Source organism: Pelophylax lessonae, assembly GCF_965119305.1.
Source record: "Pelophylax lessonae genome assembly, chromosome: 8".
NCBI lineage: Eukaryota > Metazoa > Chordata > Amphibia > Anura > Ranidae > Pelophylax > Pelophylax lessonae.
Window position 1 is genome coordinate 239,930,632 of NC_138775.1, and position 17,460 is coordinate 239,948,091.

The window sequence follows — 17,460 nt, forward strand, 5'->3', positions numbered from 1 at the left end:
TTGGCATCGCGCACGCTGCCGGACCTGCGCTCCCTCTGTGATTAGACACAGCAGGAGCCAGACCGCAGGAGAAGCGGGCTCGATCGCCACCGGCCTCCCGCGATCTTTGGCTAGAATGACAGAAGAGCAGCCTGCCTATGTAAACAAAGCAGGTGGCTCTTCTGCCCGAGACGCAGGGGAAAAAATCATGTTATTCAGCTAAGCTGAGTCACCGATCTCCCTCTGCCTCCGTCTAACCGATCCCCCCACACAGTCAGTAAGCACTATTAGGCCTACACTTAACCCCTTGATAAACCCGTGTTAACCCCTTCCCTGCCAGTTTCCTTTATACAGTAACAGTGCATATTCTTTAGCACGGATTACTGTTTTAATGTCACTGGTCCCCAAAAAGTGTCAAAAATGTCAGTTAGGTGTCCGATCTGTCGGCCGCAATGTTGCAGTCCCGCTAAAAATCGCTGATCGCCATTACTAATAAAAAAAAATTAAAAAAAAGTCCAAGAAAAAGAAAACTCTCTACAATACACACCAAACTGAGCATGTGCAGAGTGCCCCCACAGCTCTGTCTTATCAGGAGATGGATTGGGGAACAGTGGATGGAGGAAATGAGGCAAAGCTTCACTTTGCACAGAATACTCAATCCCATGCTAGGAATAAAAAAAAAAAAATATATATATGTTTTGGTCTGCACATGATTGGATGATACAAATCAGTAGAACTTTCCCTCATGTCAGTGCCTCCAACAGATCTAGAGTAACTGCACTAGCAGTCAGTAAATCAACCTCCCCATCTTTCCTGGCTTAAGGACTTCCTCCATGCTAGCACATTGTTCCTCTAATTCAGGGGTGGGGAACCTTTTTTCTGCCAAGGGCCATTTATAAAATCATTCAGGGGCCGTACAAAATTATCAACTTAAAAATGTGCCTGTTATATTTGGTAAAAAATTGAATTAACTCACCCCTAATGTGATGGCTGCAACTGCTTCTCTTTGGTGAGGTGTGTGATGTTAGCTGGTAATTGATGATGTTGCTACTCGCAACTGGTTTTCCAGGTTTGCGTCAATCAGTCTGGAGCGCAGTCGACTTTGTGGTGGTAAGTTTTGAAAAGAACTGCTGGCGGGTAATGCTGGGTGGTACTGCATGTGGGTACAGCGCTGGCTCAGGCTGGTACTGCTGGCTTATACTGTGGGTACTGCTGGCTGGCTCAGGCTGGTACTGCTGTGGGTATTGCGGATTCAGGCTGGTACTGTGCTGTAGGTATTGCCTTGGGTACTGCTGGCTGGTACTGTTCTGTAGTTACTACTGGCTGGTACTGTTGTGGGTACTGCTGGCTCTGGTGGTTACTGCTGGCTCTGGCTTATACTGCTGGCTCTGGCTTATACTGCTGGCTCTGGCTTATACTGCTGGCTCTGGCTTATACTGCTGTGAGTACTGCTGGCTCTGGCTGGTACTGCTGTTGAGTACTGCTGGCTCTGGCTGGTACTGCTGTTGAGTACTGCTGGCTCTGGCTGGTACTTCTGTGTGTGCTGCTGGCAGGAAATGCTGGCTAGCAGCGGCGCCGCGCTGGAGGAAGAGGCGATGTTTCCTGTATTGGTCACAGGCAGAGTGCATTTGATATCACTCCGCCTGTGACTCACTCAACTGTCAGAACGGAGCCGGAACTATACAGGAAGCATTGGCTCCGTTCTGACAGATCAGCTGAGAGACACAGACTCAGCTGCACGGGGGGCCGGACAAAATTACTTCGAGGGCCGCATACGGCCCCCGGGACGTAGGTTCCCCACCCCTGCTTGTACTCTGAGCCACACATGTGAAGGTCCATGTACAATCTCAGCACAATGTGGGTGCCAGGATAAAGTAACACTAACATGCACGTGTTACATCGTTCCTGGCTGGCTAATCAAGACCGTTCAGGAGTCTGGATCCAGAAGATGTCAGAAGCGGCAATTGAGTTGTGCCTATATAGGATACTTTAGGAGGAATATGTGACGTGTGCCATAGCATACAAATATGCTGTGCAAACTTGCACATTATGGCAAGAGCCCTGCGGTCCGAATTCAAGTTCAACATTAAGATTATATTCAAAATGATATCCGCTAAGATTGGAGCTGCAACATCAAAAAGACCATTGTTTTGCTGGGTCCTTGAATGCTACACATCATATTCTACACAATTAGAGGGGGGAAAAAAAAGTGCCACAAGGTTGTTGATAGTGCAGATCAAGTTTATTAGGCACAGTGTTAAAATATTGACAATGGGTTGCTCTAATAAATGTAATTTGCGACCATTATGAATTGTTCTTTTGTTAAGTATTTCCACTTACCCTTGAAAATGTTATATACATGATAATAACTGCCTTTTATTCACTGGGTTTGTAGTCCTGAAGCAGGAGGAGGTTTTCTGAACTTGATATGCATAGGCAACATTTTAAAACCTTGGGGTGCACTCAATTTTTATTCCTAGTAGATTTCATTTTGGACCATAGCACATTGATAGCTTCCCATGATCTTACTATTATGACTGCAATCACAATGATAAGATATAAATGAAGCTGTCTGAACATTTATTCACCTTTAATATTGTAGATTTGATTGCACTTTAAAGAAAAAAAAAAAAAAAAGTTTCATAGTATTTACAAACAGAAAAAATGTAGAATAGAGAAAGGAACATAAATGGAAACAAACATTGCTGAATTACAGTAAGACAATAAATAGACTCAGTAACAAAGTCAACTTATGACATTTTTCTGTATTTCCAAATAAATGTTAAAAAGGAACCGGTCTTAGACAAGAGATAATCCTCCCAAGAAAGTGGCTATTCTCCAGATACTGGGCTTGATGGGCTTGTTAGGAGCTCTAGAAAGTTGGGGCCATTTTCTCAATCAGAACTAGAAGGCAGCCTAGAAACAAAAGCAGCTTCCATGTGAGGCTTCCCAGGTTTGGTATTTTACTGTGTGACAAATTCTCTCCAAGGACTCTCGGGAGGTTGGTAGTCTACAAATTACACTGCTTTGAGAAGACTCCCAATCAGTGCTTCATTCTTTAAAGTCGAGAAACTGCTGCAGCTTCTTCCGGTGTTCTGCAGACGCTGGGATGGCGCTGAGTAGGAAAAATTAAAAAAGTCTATTAAATTTATATAAAAACTTCAAAACACATCCTAATAATGGTAACAAAAAAAAAAAAACACCACATTTAAATTGTTTTCTCACCATCAACCATGTGGGAAAACAAAAATGTCTGGATGGCCGCACTCCGACTCTGTGCCCAACAAGGATTAGTTGAGAGAGCTGCGCTGTGGGAGGGACATCATTGCGGCTCAGCCAAATGGCCAGAGCCCATGAAACCCAAAGGAAGACCGGGTGAAAATGGAATCCCTGTCAGCTGTGACAGGGCACAGCTGAAGGGACCTGGTTTTTAGGTTTGTCATATTGTGCTAGAATGTGGTATATACTAAAACATAAGGATATGAGCCTGTTGGGGGGGAACCAGTTTGTTTTTAATCAAAACGCAGTTTACTACCGCTTACACATTTCAAAAACTTTAATTTTTATTTGTTTTTTTTTTTTGTTTTTTTCAGTGTTACATTGAATAACTGCCAGGTTCTGTATTCATTTTAAACAGGACAACGTCTAGATATACTTACAGTAAAACTATTTTTTTTTTTCTCTCAAGGTTGAATTTATTCTTTTTACAATTTACTACTTATTTTTTTGTCTAAAGAATAAAGAGAATATTGTCAAAAAGAAAGTCTAGCTAGTCCCTAAAAAAAAAAAAAAAAAAAAAAAGAAGAAAGGGGGGGGGGGGGGTGTATTACTTTATTATCTTGAGTAATGACAAACATATTGCTGAAGATAAGGGGTGAAGACGTATGATAGCTGGTGTGGATAAATAAAAAGTGGATAAATACATACTGTAAGTGCTCTCCAAACGTTGTGGTTATCCTATAGATTGCAGTCTTTAGAGTAGATCGCAGGGCAAATCGTAGTGTCTTATAGGAGGAATCTACCAAACCCGATGCAGCTCTGGCAGGCTTGCTGGATACATGTGGGAGCTTAAAATGCTTCTCTACTGCCTGCAACAAACAAGTAAAAACCAGCAACAGTAAATAAGGCCAAAGCCCTGTACACACTATTAGAATATCGTAAAAAAAAAAAAAAAAAAAAAAAAAAAAAAAAAAAAAAAACGGAATTTTTGTAAAATCTTACCTGTAAAATTCCTTTCTCTGAGTCCTCCGACAGTCGCCGCCTCTTCATATTCGTCACATATGGGGTATTAGACTTTGCTCCGAAGGAGTAGCTAGGCAACAGAATATGTTAACAATAAAGCTTTAACATATCCCACCCTCAAGGGGTGGTCCCCTCAGTCAATACCCTCCTACTTCCTGCAACCATATCTCAGTTTTAGTGGAATAGCAGTAGAGTATACATTCAAACCCCAAAAGAGGGGCGGGGGCGGCGACTGTCGGAGGACTCAGAGAAAGGAATTTTACAGGTAAGATTTTACAAAAATTCCGTTTTCTCTTACGTCCTCCGACAGTCGCCGCCTCTTCATATTCGTCACATATGGGGACGTCCCAAAGCAGTGCAAACATGAGGGGTGGGAAACGCATCCGCGCCGAAAGGCAACGCAGTCTCCACATCAAAGAAAGGAACCTTACCAAAGGAAGGAAACCAGCTGGGCAACAGCAAAAATAAGTGCTCAACAGGAGCAACAACCCAGGAAAAGACAAAAAAACCAGGGGATACAAAACTTATCCCAACAGCCAGGAGTCCCCAACAAGGGACCCTAGGGAACAGCCGCACTAAGAACCTTGCGGCCAAAGGAAGCATCCGCCGATGCCTGAACATCTACTTTGTAGAATTTTGTGAAAGTGTGTACGGTCGACCAAGTCGCCGCCTTACACACCTGGGCTACAGAAGCCCCATGACGACAGGCCCAAGACGTACTCAGAGATCTAGTAGAGTGCGCCTTCACAGGCACAGGGGGAACCTTCCCCTGCAAGGCATAGGCCTGTTCAATGGTCTGCCTGATCCATTTGGCAATGGTAGAGGCGGAAGCCGCCATGCCCTTCCGAGGACCCTCTGGAAGAACAAACAAGGAGTCCGTCTTTCGAAAAGACTCAGTCGATTTAAGGTAAACCCTAATCGCCCGAACAACATCCAGAGAATGCAATCTCACCTCCTTTGGATGTTTAGGCTTCGTGCACAACGAAGGCAAAACAATATCCTCGTTAAGATGGAATTCCGAAACTCGTTTCGGCAGAAAAGAAGGATTAGGTCGCAAGACCACCTTATCCAAATGAACAACCAGGTACGGAGACTTGCAGGACAAAGCCGCCAGTTCCGACACTCTGCGAGCCGAAGTGATCGCCACCAAAAAGGCGACCTTTTTGGACAACATAGACAACGAGATCTCCCTGATCTGTTCAAAAGGAGCACGTTGTAACACAGACAGGACTAGATTCAAGTCCCAAGGGGGCAAAGGATCCCTCCTAGGAGGAACCAGATGCCGCACACCCTGAATAAAAGCGCCAACCAAGGAGTTAGAAGCCACGGGACGTTGAAACAGAACGGCCAGCGCAGACACCTGACCCTTTATCGTAGCCAGCGCCAAACGCTGATCGACACCCGTCTGAAGGAAAGACAGCACACGGGAAACCGAGTACGTGCGGGGTGAAAACCCCCTGGACTCACACCAGGCAAAATAGGCCTTCCAAGTACGGTAATAAACCTTTCCCGAGGAAGACTTCCTCGCGTTGATCAAGGTATGAACAACCTCTGGAGAGAGACCCTTCTCCTTCAGGACCTCGGTCTCAACAGCCAGGCCGTCAAAGCCAGCGACTGTAAAGCAGGATGGTAAATCGGTCCTTGAGACAGTAGATCGTCCCGAAGAGGCAGACGCCAGGGGGCGTCGACCGCCAGATTCACGAGGTCTGCGTACCAGGACCGGCGAGGCCAGTCCGGTGCCACAAGAATCACCGTGCTGCGTTCCGAGTGTAACCTGCGAAGGAACCGGGACAGCAACTGAATCGGTGGAAACGCGTACATCAGCCTGTACTGATGCCACGGGGCCACTAACGCGTCCGACGCGTCTGCCCGAGGGTCGCGCGTCCTTGCCACGAACCTCTTCACCTTGTAGTTGAGGCGAGACGCGAACAGGTCCACATCTGGAAGACCCCACTTCGCGCACAACATCTGGAAGACAGCCGGGTGGAGAGACCATTCCCCCTGATCCAGGGTCTGGCGACTCAGATAGTCCGCCTGCCAGTTCTCCACTCCCGGAATGTGAACCGCCGTTATCGCCGGGACATGAGTCTCGGCCCAAGACAGAATGTCGGCCACTTCTCGAGCCGCTCGGGCACTCCTGGTGCCCCCTTGGTGGTTGATGTAGGCCACCGCCGTGGCATTGTCCGTCTGCACCCGAACCGGGCAGCCCTGCAGCCGGTCCGTCCAGCGATGAAGACAGAGCCTTATCGCACGCAATTCCAGAATGTTGATCGGGAGGGAAGACTCCCCCTCCGACCAGGTCCCCTGGGCGGACAGAACGCCCAGAACACCACCCCAGCCCGACAGGCTGGCATCCGTGGTGATTATCGTCCACGAGATCGGACGAAACGACTTGCCCCCGGACACCAACGGGGACTGGAGCCACCACAGAAGGTGTTCCCTGGTGCGATGACTCAACGAGATCTGAAGATCCAGAGATTGAGGTCGCCCGTCCCACTTGGACAAGATCTCCGCCTGGAGACCCCGCGTGTGAAACTGCGCGAAAGGAATCGCCTCGAAAGCCGAGACCATCAATCCCAGACATCTCATACACGTCCGCAGAGACGAGTTCGGAACGTCCCTGAGGGACCTGACTTCCTCCTGAAGAGTCCTGAGTTTGTCTTCCGGCAGGAAGACCTTCGCCTGCACCGAGTCCAGTATCATTCCCAGATAGGGAAGACGAACCGACGGACTCAGTGTCGACTTTGGAACATTTATCGTCCAACCGAACTCCTGCAGAGTTTGCATCGTGACAGACAGGTCCTTCTCCAGACCCTGACTGGTCGCAGACCGAATCAGAATGTCGTCCAGATACCCCAGGACAGAAATGCCCTGGGCTCTCAATAATGCCAGAACCGGTGCAAGCACCTTGGTGAAGACCCGCGGAGCCGAGGCGAGCCCAAAGGGCAACGCCACGAACTGGTAGTGATCCTCCGCAATGGCAAATCGAAGGTATCTCTGATGACCCTCGAATATGGGGATGTGAAGATACGCATCCTTCAAATCGATGGAGGCCATGAATTCCCCCGGAACCAGGGCAGCCACCACCGAGCGCAGGGATTCCATGCGGAACTTGCGAACCCGCACAGAGCGGTTCAGAGCTTTCAAGTCCAGAATTGGACGAACCTTGCCCTCCTTTCTGGGCACGGTGAACAGATTGGAATAAAACCCCCGAAATCTGTCCCGATGAAGCACCGGAACCACCACTCCGAGCCCTCAGGTCCCGCACCGCCAGGTGCAGATCCCGCAGGCGCTCTGGAGACAGTTGTAGATTTGAGGGAAAAAATCTGCTCTCTGGCCGAGAGAGAAACTCGATCTTGTAACCAGATCGAACGATTTCCAGAACCCATCTGTCCCGCACACGGGCCAACCAGGGCTGAAGAAAACCGAGCAAGCGTCCCCCCACCCCAAAACTGGGTGAGGGCGCCCCTTCAGGCCGAACTGTCATGGGCCGCAGGTCCGGATTGGCCGGACTTCTGTTTCCCAGACCAGGGTTTCTTCTGAGAGCCCTGGCCCTTGAACGGTTTGCCCTTGTAGTGCGGCCGAAAGGCACGAAAGGACCCCTGAGGGGGCCGAAAATGAGCATGCTTCTTCCCAGAAGCCCCCTTAGCCTTGGGGAAATGGGGCAAGAGAGTGCTCTTACCCCCGGTAATCCCCTTAATCAACACATCCAGGGACTCCCCAAAAAGGCGAGACCCATCATAAGGCAGATTGGCTAAGGTTTTACGTGAAGATTGGTCCACCGACCAACATTTCAACCAAACCAGGCGGCGAGACAACACCGCCACGCTGTGCACACGCGCGGCCAACGGAATCAGGTCCAGGTCCGCATCACACAGATACATGACACCCTGGTGGATCTGATCCACCATATCCAGGGTCGCCGCCGAGGCCGAATCGGCCACTAGGACGCGCCTAAGCATCTGCGTCCAACTTGCGATCGCCTGGGCCGCCATGAGAGAAGCAAACAGAGCCTTAAGCATAGAACCCGTAACAGAATAAGTATGACGGGCAAGAGACTCCAGTCTCCTATCCGTGGCATCACGGAAAACAGGGGATCCCTCTGCAGGGATCGCAGTGGCTTTGTTCAAAACCGCAATAGCATGATCCACTGGCGGAGGCACACACCACCGTTCATCAGTGGCAGGCGAGAAAGGATAACGCAGCTTAAATTTACTTGGTACCGCAAAAGGCTTGCGCAAATCGCGCCATTGGTCCTTAACAGCGCGCTGAAAATCAGCATTGCAGGGAAAAACCTGCGGCGTCCTGCGTTTTCTCTGCGTCCCATAAGCCGCCAAGGCAGCTGGGGGACACACCTCGTCCTGCAAACGTAGCGTCTGCTTAATGGAAGCAATCAACTCATCCATGATTGCAAGCTCTTCAGGCGAGCCAGGGGGAGAATTATCAACCCCCTCAACTTCAGCCTCTACCTCAGACCCCACTAGATCAAGAGAGGAGCGGGACCCCGATAGGGGGGTCCCCGCCAGAACAGCCCCATCACCTTCACCCTCAGAATCAGAGGACAGAGCAACTCTGGGCCGTTTAGTAGATTGAGCAGCCACCAGCATTTGCACCTGTGCAGCAAGGCCAGCCACAATAGTGGCCAAATCCCCCCCTGGGGGGGAAACAGCGGTCCCCTGGCTTTCCACCAATACTGTGGGAAACTTGCCCTCCTGAGAATCCATTGCCCCTGTATGCCAGACAACCAAGGGTTAACTGCCCCCTTACAGCAAGCGCGGCAAGCGCAGCCCACCGCACCACACTCAGGCACAATGAGACCCCCACAGGGAATATACAGACTGAATACAGGCAACGGAACACAGGAATAGAAGGATAAAACCTGAGGAGACTCCGCTGCTGCTGCTGCCTCGATCGGTGCTTCCAGGAGAGAGGAAGTGATGCTGCCAGGGCGCTCTATGTAAGCCTATGGAGGCTACAAGAAAATGGCCGCCGTGCATGTAAACCATGCGGCCGGAGCGGGCGCCGGTAAAATGGCGCCGTTTGGCGCCGAAATCGCCGCTCCACAGTGCATAAAATCACACACAATATTATCCCATTATATGGATACATGTTAGATCGCCGCAGCGATCGCTGTATATGCCCCAACATGCCATTAAAAACATGCCCCACAGCACACAGCTCCTCACACTGCCCAGCCTGACATACTCAGTGTCATACAACTCCCCCCCCCCTTGCAGCCCACAGCATGCAGCCGAGATATAGGGAGACAAGCAGTGTGATTAAAGGCAGGTTACACAGTCCCAGACTGAGACCCCCCCCAGACAGACAGGTCCCCACATAGATACACTTACCTCACATGGCGTGGGGAACCCGCACAGGCGAACAAGCCGCTGCACATGAGGCAGGGAGAGTCGCAATTCAAGACGCACACAATGGCGGTTCAGAAACCGCACAGCGTCCGGTGAGGTAGCCACCTCACCAATCATCCCTGCACCGAACAGGGATGGGTCGTTCACCGTGCCAGGAGCGTTACCTGGCTGAACGCTCGATGGCAGACTGGGAAGCCACTGACCCACGACCTGCGACCAGGGGGATCAGCCCGAGACCCAGTCCGCATGATCCTCTTCGTCCGAAGAACTAACTAATGCTGACAAAAATAACAGCTAAGTAAAGGTAGAGAGAAAAACTCAAACAAAATATCAAAAAGAAGAAAGAGTCTGGGACAAAAAGTCCCAGCACAGAGAGAGCCAGCCACTCCTGACAAGCTAGACATTAAAACTGAGATATGGTTGCAGGAAGTAGGAGGGTATTGACTGAGGGGACCACCCCTTGAGGGTGGGATATGTTAAAGCTTTATTGTTAACATATTCTGTTGCCTAGCTACTCCTTCGGAGCAAAGTCTAATACCCCATATGTGACGAATATGAAGAGGCGGCGACTGTCGGAGGACGTAAGAGAAAATGGATTTTTGTAAAATCTTCCCTTAAAATCCTTTTCTCTTAAGCTCATTGACAGACGCAGTCCTCTTGATTAATATCAAATTGGGTTATACTGCCCTCTACAGGAGTAGGACACTAGGCAGAAGGAAAACGTCCTGGCCACACCTTAGGGGCAGTCCCAGAGGGTATATCCTCTCTCTCTCTCTGCTACAGGATGTTAGTTATGTCACAAAGCAGTGTCAGAGAATTTAACCCAACTCAAAAGTAGAGGGGCGGGTACTGCGTCTGTCAATGAGCTTAAGAGAAAAGGATTTTACGGTAAGATTTTACAAAAATCCATTTTTCTCTGTCGCTCATTGACAGACGCAGTCCTCTTGATTAATATCAAATTGTGACGTCCCAAAGCAGTGCCACAAATGAGGGGTGGGATAACAGAAATCAAAATTTAAATCCAGAAGGCTCAACCGGTGCCGACTAGAAGTCTTAAAGGCTCATCAAACCAAAGGATGAGACTCAACTAAAAAACCCAACAGAAAAAAACCCTCGAGGTAGACCAATGGTCTCCTCAAATTGCGGCCTGCAAAACCTTGCGGCCAAAAGAGGCATCCGCCGATGCCAACACATCAACTTTATAAAATTTTGTAAAGGTATGAACCGACGACCAGGTAGCCGCCTTGCAAACCTGGACCACTGACGCCTGATGGCGGAAGGCCCAGGAAGCACTAAGCGCCCGAGTGGAGTGCGCCTTAACAGGGAACGGAGGATTCTGACCCTTAATAGAATAAGCCTGTACCACCGTCTGTCTGATCCATCTGGAGATAGCCGCGGCAGATGCAGGCAACCCCTTTTTGGGGCCATCCGTGATCACAAAAAGTGAATCCGTTTCACGAAACGAGTCCGTAGTTTTCAAGTATACCCCGATTGCCCGAACCACATCCAAGGAATGTAAGGCAAACTCCTGAGGATGACTGGGCTTAGGACACAAGGAAGGTAGCACAATATCTTCATTCAGATGAAACTCTGAAACCACCTTAGGAAGGAATGAAGGATGGATGGATTCGGACGAAGAACCACCTTATCCCTATGAACCACCAGATATGGGGAACGACAGGATAATGCGGCCAGTTCTGACACCCTGCGTGCAGAAATAATGGCCACCAATTAGGCCACCTTCTGGGATAACGTAAGCAAGGGAATCTCCCTGATATTTTCAAAGGGAGGTTTCTGAAGAACCGACAACACCAAATTAAGATCCCAGGGCGGTAAGGGCGCACGCACTGGCGGAGCCAGGTGCCGCACCCCCTGGATGAAATTCCGCACCAAGGAATGGGTAGCCAAAGGTTTCTGAAAGAAAATTGCTAACGCTGAAACCTGACCCTTGACAGTACTCAAGGCCAGCTTCTGCTCAACCCCCTGTTGCAGAAAAGCCAAGATTCGGGTCACCGAATAGGCACGTGGAGGAAATCCAAGGGATTCACACCACGCAATATAAGACTTCCATGTGCGATGATAGACTTTTCTGGAAGTCGCTTTCCTTGCTTTAATTAAAGTAGGAATAACTGAAGTTGACAATCCCTTGTCCTTCAGCACCGGAATCTCAATAGCCAGGCCGTTAAAGCCAGCGATTGTAAAGCAGGATGGAAGATCGGTCCCCGAGACCGCAGATCCTCCCTGAGAGGAAGTCTCCAAGGAGCGTCCGCGACCAGCCTGACCAAGTCTGCGTACCCGGGTCGACGAGGCCAGTCCGGAGCTACCAGGATAACTGGAATTCCCTCCACCTCTATCCTGCGAAGAAGTTTCGGCAGCAACTTGAGAGGAGGGAAGGCATACAGTAGCTGATACTGTCCCCACGGGGCGACCAGCGCGTCTGCTGTGTCCGCTCGAGGATCTCGGGAGCGGGCTACAAACCTCCGCACCTTCCTGTTGAGCCGAGCTGCCAACAGATCCACCTCCGGGGTGCCCTAATGAAGGCACAGCTGGTGAAATACCTCTGGATGAAGAGGCCATACCCCTTGATCCAGAATCGGACGGCTGAACTAATCTGCCTGCCGATCTTCCACCCCCAGAGTGAATACCGCGGAGAGAGCCGGAACAAACCGTTCCGCCCAACGAAGAATGCTGGCCACTTCGATGGCCGCCAGGACACTCTAGGTGCCCCTTGGTGATTGACATAAGCCACAGCCGTGGCATTGTCCGACTGGATCCGAACCGGGCTGCCCTGGAGCTGCTCGGTCCAGTAAATCAGACAAAGTCTGATCGCTCTCAGTTCCAATACATCGGTAACCTGGATTCTATCGGAAGAAATTACTTCCCCTGGCTGCGCATCGGAGACCGAAGCCACCAGACCAGAGACTCCCTGGTCCGCTCGCTCAACCGGATCCGATTGTCCAGAGAATCGGGATTCCGATTCCATTTGAAAAGAATCTCCTTTTGGAGAATTCGGGTATGAGACTGGGCATACGGTACTGCCTCTAAGGAGGCCACCATCAGTCCCAGGACCCTCATGTAAGTCCGAAGGGAAGGCCAGTTGACAGACAGCAACATCCGAATCGTTCACTGAATCTTCTGGAGCTTCTCCGCAAGGAGACACACCCTTGCCAAGGATGTATCCAAAGTTAGGCCCAGATAGTTCAATCTCCTGGTGGGAACCAGGGATGATCTTTGGGAAAAGTGAAGAAAACGCTGACGTCCTGCGAAGATGGGGATCTGAAATTAGGCATCCTTGCTGTCTCTGGACGCCAGGAAATCCCCCTGATGCAGGGAGGCCACCCCTGTTCAGATGGACTTCCAACTTGAATTCTTGTACCCGGACAAAAATGATTGAGTGCTCTTAAGTCCAGAATTGGACGCACCTTTCCCTCCTTTCTGGGTATTGTGAATATGTTCGAATAGAACCCCTGAAAACGTTCTGCTCAAGGAACGAGAACTACCACTCCTTGTTGCATCAAGTCCATTACTGCCCCCCGCAAAGCTTTTAAGCGATCCGGGGATAGTCGAATGTTGGAAGGGAAGAATCGCACCGGTAGAAGTGATCGAAACTCGATCTTGTATCCCGACCATATGACCTCGCGAACCCCTTTGTCCGGGATTCTGGAAAGCCATGGATCCGGAAACCGGTGAAGACGTCCCCCAACCCCAGAGATGGGTGGGGGCGCACCTTCAGGCTGTATTGGTCTTATCTTCAGGTTTGGCTGAGCCGGACTTTTGTTTACCCGACCAGCGCCCTTTGAAACCCCCTGAAGGGGCTTTGGAGGGCTCCCCCTTATCGCCCGCCCCAGCGGAACAAACAAACTTTTAATGAGTGGAAAAGGAAGGTCCTCGCCTGTTACGAGGTCCTTTACCCTTGGCAGTCTCCAACACTAACATCCTGTAGCAGAGCGAGAGAGGATATACCCTCTGGGACTGCCCCTAAGGTGTGGCCAGAACGTTTTCCTTCTGCCTAGTGTCCTACTCCTGTAGAGGGCAGTATAACCCAATTTGATATTAATCAAGAGGACTGCGTCTGTCAATGAGCGACAGAGAAAATATATTGCTTTTGAAGCGATCATACCATAATCTGATCATTACTACACAGCTTTTGTCCGAAACAAAAAAAAAATTTCTTGTACAATACCAGATCGTAAGATTTTTGTTCAACCAGTACAGTTTTCCTCCGAAAATACAATTCAAATACATGACATCACTTCCTAATTTTCATTCTGTCGTACGAGAAAATTCGTACTTTAGTGACCTATTCATTTTTGACATGAATAATAGCATGCAAAAAAAGAAAAAAAGGGACAATCATGTGTCCAATAATCTCATTGTGTGTGCTAGGCTTAAGCTTCAGCCAATTACATGAAAATAGTTAATACATGTGATCTGTCCTTCTTGCCAAAATGTTTGCAGTTGTACAGCTGGCTTTCACTCTCGGTTGCGCACTGAGAGCTGGAGCCAACTGTCAGACATCTGGGTGGATCCCAACAATATGGTCGGGATCCCTCTAGAGCAGCTCTGGGACATCAGCTGATAATAGCTTTAGTCCACGGTCGGCTGATTCTGGGTCAAGGGAGAGAAAAGTAACTGCACTCCTGTGACCCTGAAGAGGTGTATGGCCAAAAAGTGTTGGCGATACTTCTCTTAAGAAACAGAGCCTGATTCCCGCACTCACCCTAAGCTTGCAACTCAATGAGCAGCATAACACTTATGACACCATCTCTACTCCCTCATTCCCTACATGGTCACCGATGCACAATGCAGCACAATCTAAAGGGCCAACAGTTCTGCCCTTTCTTCTCTGTCTGAGTGCTGCGGTCTTCTCTGAGAGCTGCTGTTCAGGAGATTAAAAGATTGAAAGCAAGAGGTTCATTAAGGTACATTTGCCAGCTGTATGTAAAAATACATGCTGACATTGTACACGCAAGGTTCAAATTTGTAAAACAGCCATGTGTACACAAAACAACACGTTTTATGTAATGCTGAAGCTTAGTGAAAGTCTGCTATGAGCTGGTCATTCTAAATGACAAAATTATAGCAGAATATTGCTTTAAATACTTCCAATAAGATGCTGCAAGTTTGTTGAAAGCTTAAAGTGATTGTAAAGTCGTTTTTTATAAAACAACAAAACATGTTATACTTACCTCCTCTGTGCAACTGGTTTTGCACAGGTCAGCCCGGATCCTCCTCTTCTCAGGTCCCTCTTTGCTGCTCCTATCCCCTTCTCTCCTGTTGAGTGCCCCCACAACAAGCAGCTTCCTATGGGGGTCACCTGAGTTGAGGTGCAGCTGCGTCTGTCCATTCAGACAAAGAGCTGCGGTTTGGCCCCACCTCTCTCCTGATCAGCTAAATGACTGATTGACAGCCACGGGAGCCAATGGCGCCATAGCTGTGTATTAAGAGTGAGAGTCCTGGACGGCCGAGGGACTCGTGGACAGAGATGGGGCTCAGGTAGGTATTAGGGGGTGCAGGGGAGGCCGCTTCACACAGAAGGCTTTTTATCTTCATGCATAGCATACATTAGGGGGGGGGGGGGGAACCTGACTTTACAACCCCTTTAAAAATGCTTTGCAAAAGCTTGCAGTACACTGCACCTATACAATTGCCCTTTAATGGAGTTGAGCTTTAACAAAGTAGCTAAGGCATGAGCACTGTGTCTCTTACCTCTTGTAGATTCAGAAGTGTGGCTAGTATGTTGGACAATGTTGTCTGCACCACTCCCATCCGATCTTCAGAGAATGAGGCTGCCACCAGACGAGACAACCCTGAAAAGACATTCAACAAGTTTAGAATTTCAGGTAAAAAGTAGAAGGAACTGCCAATACTATCCAGGAAACCCTGAACAGGTGCTAAACAAGCCAGTTCATTATCTGTGAGCTGCCCCTCCTCCTTCCCTCCTTGCACTTCAGCATTCATATTCTTTGTTAACCCCTTACTTAACTACTACTATTGTTCCATGATGATACCACACTTTGTTGCTACAATACAGACCACGATTCTTTCCCTTTATTTCTATGGAAGTGAGATGCCGCTGTTCTTGTGTTCTTTTTGTATGATCACTTGTACCTTTCTACTTACCTGTATACCCTGCAGAAAATCCCAATAAAACGTTACACTGTTAAACATTTTTAATCTGTGAGCATTATAATGTGCAATTTTCTCTTTAAACTAAAGTGCTATAATCAAACATGTCTGTTAAAAGGGGCCCCTGAAGACGTCTTGATGAGGTGACCAATTTGGCGTTGCTATCGGAAGGTGACGTTATCCCACATTGAGAAAAGCCATTTGCAGACAGCAGGTGGCGCTGTCTTCTCACACATAAGCTCTATTGTTATTGTTGGGGTGGCACTGTTGAATGTGAGTGGATTGCTTTGATTTGCTTTTAATAAATGGAATTATTCCTCTCATCTTCTCCCGTTTTCATGTATAATCCATATAGGGAAATTATGGCTTTTGAGGTCTGGATATAAATTACATTAAAATGTTATAGCTAGGTTCTACCTGACCGCTTTTCATCCCTGTCAGTGTACATCACGTGACCAATGCCCAAGCATATATTTGTCCACATGACTGTTTCATTATTCATGGACTCAAGGATGCAGAGCGAACAAAAGAGCATTACTTCATCACAGAGCTCTATAAGCTTTGAGTATGGTCAGTTTAGTGCCAAGAATAAATAAGGGGTACACAAAGAACAGATCACTTTAGACTACAGAAAACATATCAACCATCTTCTTTTTTATAGCATATAATCCATTCTGCTGGAGTGTTCTACATCAACAAATATAAAATGAATAGGATTAGTTGATCTTCACCTTTTATATAAATTTAAAAAGTTTATTTAACCACTTAAGGACCAGGCCTATTTCTGACACGTTTACAAGATAAAAATCGGTATTTTTTGCTAGAAAATGACTTCGAACCCCTAAACATTATATATATTTTTTTAGCAAAGACTCTGGAGAATAAAGTGGCGGTCGTTGCAATATTTTTTTTTACGCAGTATTTGTGCAGCAGTCTGTCAAACCCAATTTGTGTGGAAAAAATAAATTTCACTGAAAAAAAAAAAAAAAAAACACAAAAAACAGTAAAGTTAGCCCAATTTTTTTTGTATATTATTAAAGATTATGTCACACCGAGTAAATAGATACCCAACATGTTACTGTTAAAAATTGCGTACACTTGTGGAATGGCGACAAACTACGGTACTGAAAACTCTTCATAGGGGACGCTTTAATTTTTAACGGTTACCAGTTTAGAGTTACAAAGGAGGTCTTTTGCTAGAATTATTGTTCTTGCTCTGGCAATCACGGCAATACCTCACGTGTGATTTGAACACCGTTAACATTTGTGGGCGTGACTTACATATGCGTTTTCTTTGGTGCACAAGCTCACGGAGACGGGCACTTTAAAAAATATATTTTATATATTTTTTAACACTGTTTAAAAAAAAAAAAAAAAAAAAGTCTGATCACTTTTTTTGCTGTCACAAGGGAATGTAAACATCCCTGGGTTTACTAGGACGTCCCCTCCTGCTTGCTGGGATAACGGCGGAGTTATCTCCAGAAAACCGACCGCTGGCTCTAAAAAACGGTACCGGAGTGATGCCTGTAGCTGCAGGCATCACCACAGTACAACCACTTAAAGCGGGTGTACAGGTACATCAGTTTGTGGGAAGTGGTTAAGCCAAGCAGGGCGCACTATATGAACTGTATGTAGACTCCTCTTCCTTTAATTGCCTAGAGGTGGACACATGATGTCACAATCTCTAAAATCAGCCAATTAGAGGAAGGTTTGTAAACATTCATAGAATATAAAAGCTTCC

General features: G+C 47.9%; 1 protein-coding gene across 1 annotated transcript in view; it reads right to left on the reverse strand.

The window, feature by feature from the left end:
* Positions 1–2,545: 2,545 nt before the first annotated feature.
* NDC1 (NDC1 transmembrane nucleoporin) overlaps positions 2,546–17,460 on the reverse strand; it is an 81,886-nt gene continuing 66,971 nt past the window's right edge. The window contains exons 16-18 of the mRNA XM_082264859.1: positions 15,300–15,400; positions 3,907–4,067; positions 2,546–3,094 (exon numbers count right to left, since the gene is read on the reverse strand). Coding sequence (XP_082120985.1) covers positions 3,031–3,094; positions 3,907–4,067; positions 15,300–15,400 — 326 coding nt within the window. The 3' untranslated portion in view covers positions 2,546–3,030. The remainder of the gene's footprint in view (positions 3,095–3,906; positions 4,068–15,299; positions 15,401–17,460) is intronic.